The sequence below is a fragment of the Plectropomus leopardus genome, chromosome 2 (assembly GCF_008729295.1).
Source record: "Plectropomus leopardus isolate mb chromosome 2, YSFRI_Pleo_2.0, whole genome shotgun sequence".
NCBI lineage: Eukaryota > Metazoa > Chordata > Actinopteri > Perciformes > Serranidae > Plectropomus > Plectropomus leopardus.
The window spans coordinates 9,648,810-9,661,305 of record NC_056464.1 but is presented as its reverse complement, the minus strand read 5'-3'; the positions used below and the strand labels follow the sequence as shown (position 1 = coordinate 9,661,305).

Genomic DNA, 12,496 nt, shown 5'->3' with positions numbered 1-12,496 from the left:
GCAAAAATGTCAAAAAATGGCAGGTCCCAAAGATAGGTGAAAACATGTTTAAACTACATGAAATAGCGTGCTGAGACACGCATGGCATTAAAAACTTGCAAAAAAGGCCAAAAACACCATAATATAGCATGTCGAAAAAATGACCAAAAAAGCAAGGCTATAGTATGGCAAAAATGTAAAAAAATGGCATGTCCCAAAAACAGCTGAAAACATGTTCAAACTACATAAAATAGCGTACTGAGACACGGCATAGCATTAAAACTTGCAAAAACGGCCAAAAACACCATGATATCGCATGTCGAAAAAATCACCAAAAAAGCAAGGCTATAGTATGGCAAAAATGTCACAAAATGGCATGTCCCAAAAATAGCTGAAAACAACTCAAAACAGCATAAAATAGCGTACTGAGACATGCCATAGCATTAAAACTTGCAAATATGGCCCAAAACACCTTAATATATAGCCTGTCGAAAAAATCACCAAAAAAGCAAGGCCATAGTATCGCAAAAATGTAAAAAAAAAAAACAGGCATGTCCCAAAAAAAGCTGAAAACATGTTCAAACTACATAAAAAAATAGCGTGCTGAGACACGGCATGGCATTAAAACTTGCAAAAAAGGCCAAAAACACCATAATATAGCATGTCGAAAAAAATCACCAAAAAAGCAAGGCTATAGTATGGCAAAAATGTGTAAAAAATGGCATGTCCCAAAAACAGCTGAAAACACACTCAAAACAGCATAAAATAGCGTACTGAGACACGTCATGGCATTAAAACTTGCAAAAACGGCCAAAAACACCATGATATCGCATGTCGAAAAAATCACAAAAAAAGCAAGGCTATAGTATGGCAAAAATGTGTAAAAATGGCATGTCCCAAAAATAGCTGAAAACAACTCACAACAGCATAAAATAGCGTACTGAGACACGTCATAGCATTAAAACTTGCAAATATGGCCAAAAATACAATAATATAGCATGTCGAAAAAATCACAAAAAAGCAAGGCTATAGTATGGCAAAAATGTAAAAAAATTGCATGTCCCAAAAACAGCTGAAAACATGTTCAAACTACATAAAATAGCGTGCTGAGACATGGCATGGCATTAAAACTTGCAAAAAAGGCCAAAAACACCATAATATAGCATGTTGAAAAAATCAAAAAAAGCAAGGCTATAGTATGGCAAAAATGTGTAAAAATGGCATTTCCCAAAAACAGCTGAAAACAACTCAAAACAGCATAAAATAGCGTACTGAGACATGTCATAGCGTTAAAACTTGCAAATATGGCCAAAAACACAATAATATAGCATGTTGAAAAAATCACCAAAAAAGCAAGGCTATAGTATGGCAAAAATGTCAAAAAATGGCATGTCCCAAAAACAACTGAAAACACTTTTAAAGTACTTAAAATAGGATGCTGAGACACGGCATGGCATTAAAACTTGCAAAAACGGCCAAAATCACCATGATATAGCCTGTCAAAAAAATCACCAAAACAGCAAGGCTATAGTATGGCAAAAAATGAGAAAAAATGGCATGTCTCAAAAACAGCTTAAAAAGCCTTAAACCAGCATAGACTAGCCTGTTGAGACACGCTATAGCATTGGTTGTTCCAAAAACAGCCTAAAACACCTTAATATAGCCTGTTGAAAAAATGACCAAAAAAGCAAGGCTATAGTATGGCAAAAATGTCAAAAAGTGGCATGTCCCAAAAATAGCTGAAAACAACTCAAAACAGCATAAAATAGCGTACTGAGACACGTCATAGCATTAAAACTTGCAAATATGGCCAAAAACACAATAATATAGCATGTCGAAAAAATCACCAAAAAAGCAAGGCTATAGTATGGCAAAAATGTAAAAAAAGGACATGTCCCAAAAACAGCTGAAAGCATGTTCAAACTACATAAAATAGCGTGCTGAGACACGGCATGGCATTAAAACTTGCAAAAACGGCCAAAAACACCATAATATAGCATGTCGAAAAAATCACCAAAAAAGCAAGGCTATAGTATGGCAAATATATGACATGTGCCAAAAAAAAAAAGCTGAAAACACCTCAGGAACAGCATAAACTATTGTGCCAAGACACGCCATAGCATAGAATTTTGCAAAAATGGCCAAAAACACCATAAAAATGCATGTTAAAATAAATGCCGAAAAATGCAAGACTATACTATGGCAAAAATGGCAAAATATGACATGTCCCAAAAACAGCTGAAAACACTTCAAGACAGCAAAAAACAGCGTGCCAAGATAAGCCATAGCATATAATGTTGCAAAAATGGCCAAAAACACCATAAAATAGAATGTCCAAAAAACGACCGAGAATGCCATACTTTAGTATGGCCAAAAATGTCCAAATATGACATGTCCAAAAAACAGCTGAAAACCACAAAATTTACCATGCTGAGACATGGCATAGCATAGGATGTTGCAAAAACGGCCAAAAACACCATAAAATAGCACTTCAGCAAAATGGCCGAAATTGCCATATGTATGGTGTAAAATGTTAAAATATGACATGTCCAAAAAACAGCTGCAAACACCTCAGCACCTTTGTGGTTTTCAGCTGTTTTTGGGACATGTCATTTTTTGCCATTTTTTGCCATGCTATAGGCTTGTCATTTCCACATGCATTATTATGGTGTGCCTACACAATTTGTTTTCAACATGCTACACTACGACGTGTCTCAACAAACCATAATATGCGGTTTTCATTCATTTTTTTCAACATGTCAAAATTTGAGATTTTTTCGAGATACTATATACTATATTGCTTTCTGCCATTTTATCAGCATGCTATATTATTACATTTTTGGCCTTTTTTTTAACATGGTATACTATGAAGTCTCTGTGTACTGATGGTATTTCGTCGTTTCTGGTTTTGCTTTCTTTGTCACTGCATTGCTGCTATGCTTCAACCATGACTCCATTGTTTGTGTCTTTGACGGTGGCAAGTGATTGATTGACAGGTGATGGCATTTGGCAGGTCACGTCAAACGATCCTGGTTTGTGGAGAGTCAGGGCTTTTTCTTACGTTTTTTTTAAATTAATATTGAGTATAAAATTCAGTTTATGAACTTACATTTATATTTTTACTGAACTTTTTATAATATAATTATTTTTTAGGAGTTATGCATGCGTGCTATTTTTTAAAATACATTTTTTTTTAAATTTCATGTACCCCCTGGAGTACCCCCAGGGGTACACGTACCCCCATTTGAGAAACAGTGGTATAGTATGTTGTTTAAAATTTGAACAAAGTATCATAGTATAGTTAGTTGTTCATGAAATGACATAGATGTCTTAGTATAGTATGTTGTTCAAAATTTGACCAAAATGTAATAGCATAGTATGTTGTTCAAAATTTGACCAAAATGTAATAGTATAGTATGTTGTTCAAAATTTGACCAAAATGTCATAGTATATTAAGTTGTTCAAAAAATGACCAACATGTCATAGTATAGTATGTCTTTCAAAATTTGACAAAATTGTCGTATTATACTTTGACGTTCAAAATTTGACCAAACTGTCACAGTATAATATGGTCAAATTTTGACCAAAATGCCATAGATTAGTGTGTTGTTCAAATACCCTTAAAAAAAGGCATACTATAGTATATTGTTTAAAATATCATTAAAAAAAACTCATACTATAGAATGTCTTCTAAAATACTGTCAAATAGCCATACAACAGTATGTCGTCCAAAATAGCAAAGAAAAATACTATGGTATGTTGTCAAAAATAGTTTTAAAAAGTCATACCATGTTATGTCAACCAAAAAAGAATAAGAAATAAGTGTATAGTATGGCGTACAATATAGCATTAAAATGTCATAGCATAGTATGTAGTCCAAAATAGCATAAAAGGTTATGCTGCAGTTTGTTCTCCAAAACATTATTAAAATGTCATACTATAAAATAGCATAAAAACACACTTAAGTATGTTGCCCAAAATAGCATAAAATAGTCATACAATTGTATGTCATCCAAAATAGCATAAATATGTCCTACTACCATATGTAGTCCAAAATAGCATAAAAAAAAGCCATAGTATAATATGGTGTCATAAAAATGTCATAGTATGTCACCCGACAAGCATAAAAAGTCATAGTATAGTTTGTCATCAAAAATAGCATACAAAATTCATACCATAGTATAACATCCAAAATAGCATTCAAAATGATACTTGAGTATGTCGTCCAAAATAGCACCAAAAAGACATATTAGGCCTATAGAATAAAAATGTCTGTCTAATTCTGCAAACTAGAAGCGCGCTGACCGCCAGCCACTGTTGGCCTATGCAATGCACTGACTATACATTAGTATCTCATAGAGCCCTGCTTCAAAAGTCCACAAATATCATTTTAATGCTATACCCAAGTCTTGCTGCCATCCTCTTTTTACTTTTGTGGTTGTGTGCTGCTTTTGTTACCATGGATACTTGTTCAAAATTTAAATTTCCAAAAATACTTGGCATAAAAGTTATACCCCGGCGCAACACATACAAGCCTTAAGTCTAACTGGTGCACCAGTCATAACTTTAAATTGGTTGTAACGCTTATCACCGGACTTTAAAGCAAGGCATACGTCCAGTTGGTGTACTTAACTCTCATGACTACTATCGAAAATATTTGTAAAATCTTCTCCCCCATCATGTGCTCCACTCTGAGCTTCACTTCGCTAGCAGCCGTGGAGCAGTAGCAAAATGTCAACGTAGGAAACAAAAAAACCAAGACAAATAAAGAACAACGTAAATATGAGTTGTCGTGTTGTCTTTATTACCCTAAGGAAAACCTGGCTTTTGTGGATCGGAGATTATTTAAAATATGACCATTTACAGTTATGTGTCCTTCCACTAAGCCAATATGCCCCCCCCCAGTAAATAGTCCTTTATTGTTTGTTTTTTGTTGGAGTACATCACAAACAAACTGTTCAAAATAACATCTAAAATAATGTGCTGTAGGTTTTTTTTTCATGTGCTGATAAAACTGAAAAATATTGTGACGAGTCCATGTGGGCTGATTTAACCATTTATTAGGGGACCAGTAAATTGGATTGTGTGTACTGTAGACATCAAAATCAGTTTATCTATGCTAATGTCATGCTTACACTGTTTTAAGTTGGGTAATTTTACCAATCAACAAAATATTGAGGAAATCCTTCATCAAAAAAGTTACACTTATTAGATAAGGATTATACATGTTACTAAACCATAAACCCTAAAGATGTATTTTACCAGCAAACCTCAAAGCAATGTTTACTTAAAATGCGAGAAGCAGTACACAATACAACAGAATGCGCACTCCAGTGTTGTTTAACATAATCATCGTAATTTTTTTGTGTGAAAATAACTTTCCTCAGCCCCTTTAAATCAAAGTCTTCACTCTATGCCTTTAGCCTTCAGCTCCTCCTTGACTCTGCTCAAGTAGCTGGGGTCAGGATACCCAAAACTGTGGAAACAGCAGGTACAAGGGTTGACATATTGTAGACTTGGCATTTAAAAAACAAAGAATATATCTTTTTAGGAGACAATTCACTACAGTACCTCTCTGGGCCTCCTGACATGCTGGTCTTGTGGTGAATGTCATTCCAGGTCACCTGGTTGTCCTTGCCCGTTGTTCTGGATGTCCCAACAGTGAAAATAAGTTTCTGATTAAATGCTTTCTTCAACAGATGCAGCACTTCTTGGCCCTCTTTGTTGTCTGGCAGATATGCTGTTCTGTTAATACCATGATAGAACTGTCCAGGATTTGGATGCTTTTCCTGCAAAACAAGAGTGAAACATGATAACCAACTCAGACATTAACTTACAAGATACAAAATTGACTCAATACCTCCAAATATTTAAGTGAAGGCTTTTACCGTCTGACGTCCATTTGGAATGTCGTATGTGATGGTTATAGTGCCACAGAGTGGGAATCCAGGGAGAGACCAGAAATTTGTGCACGACTTCATTGTACCATCTGGCTGGTTTCCCTCCATCATACCGAAAACTTCTCTGCAAACAGGACAGGTAGGTCCCATGCTTTCCATTGAATGTGCCAGGCATTCTCCACAAAACTCATGTTTACACTTCAACTTTTTCTTATTCTTAAATTTATCCATGCATATAGGACAGTTTTCATCTTTATCATCTCCTGCTGCTGCCCCCTCCTCTATAGCTGCATCAGTCTTGTCTCCTGATTGTCCATTCAACACAGGTCCGCCGGAGGCTCCCTCAGACATCAAGTTACTGAACCCAGCAGCACCTAGTTGTCGGGTGAAACTATAGGGTGATGTTACAATCTTCTGGTACAGATGGAGAAGAGATCTGACAGCGTGGCTCTCCATTGACGCATTTCCTCCAGATCTTTTGTGGTAAGCTTTGACTTCCACTTTGCCTTGACTGCTGTCTGATACTTTCAAGTCCACGCCAAACTTAGTTTTGATCTTAGTGATTTGCTCATCATAGGAAGAAGTCATCAGCTTCCAGTAGCTCTCTTCTATGGGGAGTCCAGCACTGACGAGAGGGTCTTTGATGCTCATGCCGATATTCATTGAAGTATCTTCGGACGCCAATGTAGACTCGTCCATGGAGGTGCTGTGAAGTGTTGCATTTAAGGACTTTCTGAGGACATCTTGACTTTGTCTCGGCCCACATACGGTAATTTCTTCAGAGGACAGAGTAAGCAAAAACTTGTTCTCCTTCTGCTTGGCAAATTTTAGAACGTCTTTCCACTCATCTTGATCCACGTGCTGAAGAGGAATAGTTGAGCCATCTGAATCACCTAAGCACTTCTGGACAAGGTTTGTAAAATCAGAGAGAGCTTCTTGTGGGCTGCCATCTCCCCGGGCTGCTTGAAATTTCACATTTACATCTGCTGTGATTGTAACTCCCCTCTCTTTTGCTATACGTTTAACTTCCTCCTTGAAGATGTGGTTCACATACCAGAAATGGCCCACTGAGACAGTACATGTCTCCTCTCCCTCTGAAGAAGCTGCACCGCTCTGCTCCTCCAGTTGCATTTGATCCTGAAATAACAGTTAATGAATTTATTAAAAAGCTTTTTTTTCAATGTAATTTATTTCTACTGATTTACTACACAGGACATACATCTTTTGGCTCTGGCACAGATGAAGGAGGGGGTTTTATTGAAGCAGACGTTTGTGTCGTAAGCTCTGGCGGTGTCAAACTAACAGACTTTATTGAAAATGTTTTTCCATCTTTCGTGGACAGCTGTTGTCCACTCAGTTTCTGAAGCTCACTCTGGGCTAAAAAAGGAGGCAAACACAAAATCAATACACCTCCAAAAGCAATAAAAAACACTGCTTTCAAGTCAAAATAAAATGTTGCCAATACATATGAGATTAAATTGTACCTAAAAAATGTATACTATACCTGAAGCAGGATTAAGACTGATCACAGCAGTCCCATCTTCTAAAACGTTTAAAACTTTGCAGTCCCCTTCAAATGTGTCGTTGGTGTTGGCCCAGGTCTGCAGAGCTTTCTCCAGTTCTACTTTAAATTTTGGTGGTTGAACATCCTCTGACCACATGACTGAGAGAGTGACTTGAATTTCATCTTTGTTCTGTGATAAAGTCATCAGAGCCAGAAAACAAGGTCACGTTATTAGTAAGCAAGAAAACACAAACATAACTTTATCTAGAGTATTTTAATTGTAAACCTAGTAAACAGAAAATGAATGACACTACTGACACAGTTTTAAAAAATACTTTTCTGTCATCCCCAGTTTTTTTTCCCTGTTTATTATATGCAGTTTTACTGTGAAGTTAGCTCCTTGTAATTTGGCTTTGCATGTTCTGCGGGCTATATAGCACTAAAGGTCACAGACTGTAAATGATAATGAAGATATGACTGGCATGATATCAGATTTTCACTTCAGGATAATCCTGGCCAAAAAGGTTCATGATAACAATATTATTGCAATATCTACAGAAAATTTGCATGTACAAAAAACAGCAACTTTAGTTTTGTTCATTGTCTATTTTGTCTATTTTTGGCCAATTTGTTACGCTCAAATTATGAGTATAAACTTCCTTTCAATTAACTAGTGCCTAGATCCCCCTACTCCGAGGCGTGACAGGCATAACATGTAACACAACAGTGTCATCCTCTAGTGAGACCTAAAACATACCCCTCGGCAATGCTTTACAAACAATAACAAAGACACAACATGTCAACAACAATCATTTACTGGCTCTGTCATGTGGTGGCTGATCTCATCCTCTCCTTGGAGGGTAAGGAGCTCCTGAATCTCCCTGTTTTCCCAATTAGTGGAAATTTATGGCTGCTGTTCTTCCACTTTGAGTTAGCTTCCAACTGCTCTGCTGGCTGCTTTTTAAATCTCCCACAGCTGGTTGCAAGCACAACACGTTGTCAAAACATCACACCTTTCCTGCCCATGGCCCATTCCTGCCAGCTGTCCTGTCCTGTTTCAGCACTGTTACTACCTCCCGTGGCGGCTTAAATGTAAGACTACTCTGTCCCTCAGTTCCATGATTCCTGTATGCCAGGCGGCATCACTGCGTGATAGTCCCACTTTGAACAGGCAGTGTCAAAGGGGATTTTGAGCCAAGTGGGAACTGGCAGGTAGAGCCATTATATTCAGTGGACCACATACTGTGGAAGCAAGCAACAACAACTTTTTTGGCATATGCACCAGGCGAGCAGCTCCACAGGAATGAATGGGCAGTATCTTAGCATCTGGTCTCTAGGTATTATGAAAATCTATGGTATGCACAAGGCAAGCAACACCACGGAAATAAATAAGCACATCTTAGCGTCTAATTTCTAGATAATATTCTCTGTTTTCTCTGATTGTACACCAATTTCAGAAGTATTTTTGTCTGTTTGCTGCATAGAAAGACTTTTTTTAAAATTAAAAGACAGTTGATTATTCACACAATATTGTCATGTGTGTATTATTAACTTGATATCAGTATATTTTAATTTTTACATATCATCAATACACCAGTAAAGTTATCTAACAGTACAGTTAATTATTAATGGAGGTAACGAGTTTTTAAACAATCTAATATTGTTTTAATTACATTACAGTATTATATAATGTTGATAATGTAGTTGCTATGCAATATGATGATAAAGCAGAATATGACTTCAGTGAACAGCCTCCATACAACAGAGCAACAGGCTGTGATGAGACTAGAAAAGTCATGGCAACTTCCAAACTTTCACTTTCACATGCACTTCACAAAAAAACATACAGGCCTGCTCAAACTCGACCTGGATTTTATGCATCAGTTTTTAAACTTAAGAAGAAATGCTCATGTCTAGAAAATGATAAAGAAATCAGTGCTTTTGTTTCCATACTCCATTTTTTATGGAGCCAGATCAGGCTCAGAAGTATTGATCGTTTACCAAAAGTAGTGTAAGTGAAAAAATAAAAAGTGAAGTGGAAAAATAAGATTTGAACCTGTAAAAAAAAAAAAATGGTACCTGAAAGTCTTGAATTTCGAAATTGAACTTTGAAAAATCCCAGAATGCATGAAAAAAATCTGTTCAAACGTAACTTTGATAATGTTTGTAATACTTTTGAATAAATTACTTTTTTTTATTTTTCACTTCAATGTATATTTTGATCTTGGAGTACTTTTTTTTTCAATTGAATTTTATTTATTTATTTCAGATTCAGATCTTATTTTTACGGATTCAAATCGGGTTTTTTTCGGTTTCAGATTATTATTTTTCAGATTCAGATCTTTTTTTTACGGATTCAACCTGAAAAGTTTCAGGTTCACTTTTGGCCCTGTTTTTCTGTGGGGGCGGGCCTCGACTGAGAGGGGCGTGGTCTGCCATGAGTGACAGGCCTCCCCATCCGTGACATCATCACCCTGCGTTCAGGAAGTTGCATAGCCACATGGCTTAGCCTACAATGGCAGAAGCTCCAGACGTTCAGGTAATAATAATAATAATAATAAGTATACTCTGGGACAGATATACGTAGCTCTAGTCTGGACTAGAGCTTGGACAAATATTGTTATATGCATTGTATTCATGCATGTAGACCTATATATTATTATTATTTTTATCTAATAAGACTCTTGAGCATTATTGTCGTTTTTGGCTATCTCTTGGCACCAGTGTTTTTGTCAATACATGTTTTAATTTTATGTGGATATTCTTAGTTTACAAAAAACTTATGTCTTGCTGCAAACATGGCTATGTTTGCCCACTAGATACTGTTAATGTTAAAATGCATGCTGTTTGTTTGAAAAATGTACAGTATGTGAAATGTAAAATATTGTAAAGCCAGTACAATAATGTGAAATTATGTTTGATATTTCTAGGTGCAACTGAAAAGAGACTTTCTTGAGAGGCTCCACTATAAAGTTTCACTATAAAGTTTTTGGCTATGCAACTTCCTGAACGCAGGGTGATGGCGTAATTTATTCAAAAGTATTACAAACATTATCAAAGTTATGTTTGAACAGATTTTTTTTTTCATGCATTCTGGGATTTTTCAAAGTTCAATTTCGAAATTCAAGACTTTCAGGTACCATTTTTTTATTTTTTTTTACAGGTTCAAATCTTATTTTTCCACTTCACTTTTTATTTTTTCACTTACACTACTTTTGGTAAACGATCAATACTTCTGAGCCTGATCTGGCTCCATAATTTTTAAAATAAAAAAAAGAACTGTAATTGCACCACACTGGATCAATTGATAGTTATTATTCAACACTTAAACACGCGCACGCGTGCTCACACAAATACCTACCTCAGAAGAATTCTTCACAGACGTTGGAGGCTGCTGGAAATGATTGCCATCAGACCACTACAGGATATTTGAATAAAAACAAAATGCAACAATTAATACTGTGAAACAAAAACAATTTCAATCCTAAGTCTGTAAATATTCACAAATAATATAAATTGCCACAACTCCTTTAACAGCTTTAGTGTACAGACTGGACTAATACTTACGTCCATTGCCTCCTCTGTGTCATTTGCTGACATTTTGGCAGACTTCTTCCTGTAAGACACAGCAAATATAATGTGACGACAGCAGTGTTTGTTGTAGCTGCCAGCTCTAGAAAACCAACAACAGTTTGGTATATTTATAAGAAGCTGTCAAATGTCGACATAATGTTTAGAAGTGACACTTATCGTTAGACTACACTTTCGGTTTCAACCAAAACGCTATGACAACTTTTATATTCGGCGACTTTGCCTCCCGTGTTTCTTTATTACTACGTTTTTTAACACAGCGTTATATCACAAACTTTACTCTACTTTCTGAACGTACAGCGAGTAAAATGTGAATTGACGACACGTATCTCTTACCTTCACTTGGCTCGACACTGTTTGCTGCGTCTTCCTGATAAATGAAAGTGAAAGGTGTCCGCGAGACACGTGACGTCACAATAAAGGACCACACCGTTAAAATGCAGCTGCGGACTTTTCACGTTTAATAACAGTAGGCAGTACTGTGTTTATGTGATTAACACCACTAATAAATATATATTAACTCAGGTATTGTAGTTGAGTAAAATTTGGAGGCACTAGGGGAGACCGGGATTGGCTGACACACAGCTATATTCTGGCCCTCACAGAAACAAAACAAATGTAACAGAAGTGTTTGCTTTCTTGAACTGCAATCATCAGCTTTGTTAAACTTCTGAAAAACATGTACTTTTTGACTGAGGGTGACATATTAGTTTCAGCAATAGAAGTATGAATTTGTTATGTGGACTAAATGTGTAAGAAAATGGTGGACATACTGGAAAATTGTAACTTCAATAGACATTTTGATATGTGATTTCAAAGTCTGTTATGAGTGATGTTAGCTGGCTTACATAATTTCATCACAAAGTTGGGTAAAATGTTAGTAGGGTTGGTTGGCACGTGTAAAAATCAATTGTAAAATTAAGAATTGTAACTATATTTTTGAGATATTAAACCATTTTTAAAAAAGAATAGTTATATTGTCATATTGTTAATTTTGCATTATTATTTTGAATAATAAATGGCAAAAATAATTAAAACAGAAAGTGAAAAACAACACAGAGTGAAAAGAGTTCCGACTACTCTACTACTTAGATATTGTACTTCTTTTTTGCTCCACTAGAGCTTAATTTCATATAAAGATTATTAATAAACAACAACAAATAAGTACTAATTTATTTTTTTTGATGAACCTACCCATGTTACACATGTTACACATTATTATGTATGGGGGATTCTGCATCACAAGTTTTACTTTTGCTTTGGGTACTGTAAGTTAATTTTGCTATTAATACTTATATAATTCTTCTCTCTTCATTTTAAATGCAAGACTTACATTTGTTGCAGAATTGTTCTTTGCTGTGGTATCAGTACTATAACTAAAATGTGTATGTGTGTTGACATTTTTCTCCTACATTTCAGGTTTCTCCGTATCATTTACAATTTTTATATTCGGTTATCAGTGACAAGATCTTTTCAGTTACAGTGTATCTGTTGAATATTAAAGTCATCCACTCATGACATT

General features: G+C 35.8%; 1 protein-coding gene across 1 annotated transcript; it reads right to left on the bottom strand.

Annotated features, from left to right (window-relative positions):
• Window positions 1–5,023: 5,023 nt before the first annotated feature.
• On the bottom strand, window positions 5,024–11,368 carry LOC121953021 (E3 ubiquitin-protein ligase DTX3L-like). Its single transcript, XM_042499940.1, has 8 exons — window positions 11,311–11,368; window positions 10,951–10,999; window positions 10,745–10,801; window positions 7,384–7,573; window positions 7,099–7,256; window positions 5,868–7,016; window positions 5,551–5,768; window positions 5,024–5,455 (listed from the first exon to the last, which is right to left on the bottom strand). The coding sequence occupies exons 2-8, from the start codon at window positions 10,981–10,983 to the stop codon at window positions 5,386–5,388; spliced, it is 1,875 nt and encodes a 624-aa protein (XP_042355874.1). The 5' UTR covers window positions 10,984–10,999; window positions 11,311–11,368; the 3' UTR covers window positions 5,024–5,385.
• Window positions 11,369–12,496: the final 1,128 nt, after the last annotated feature.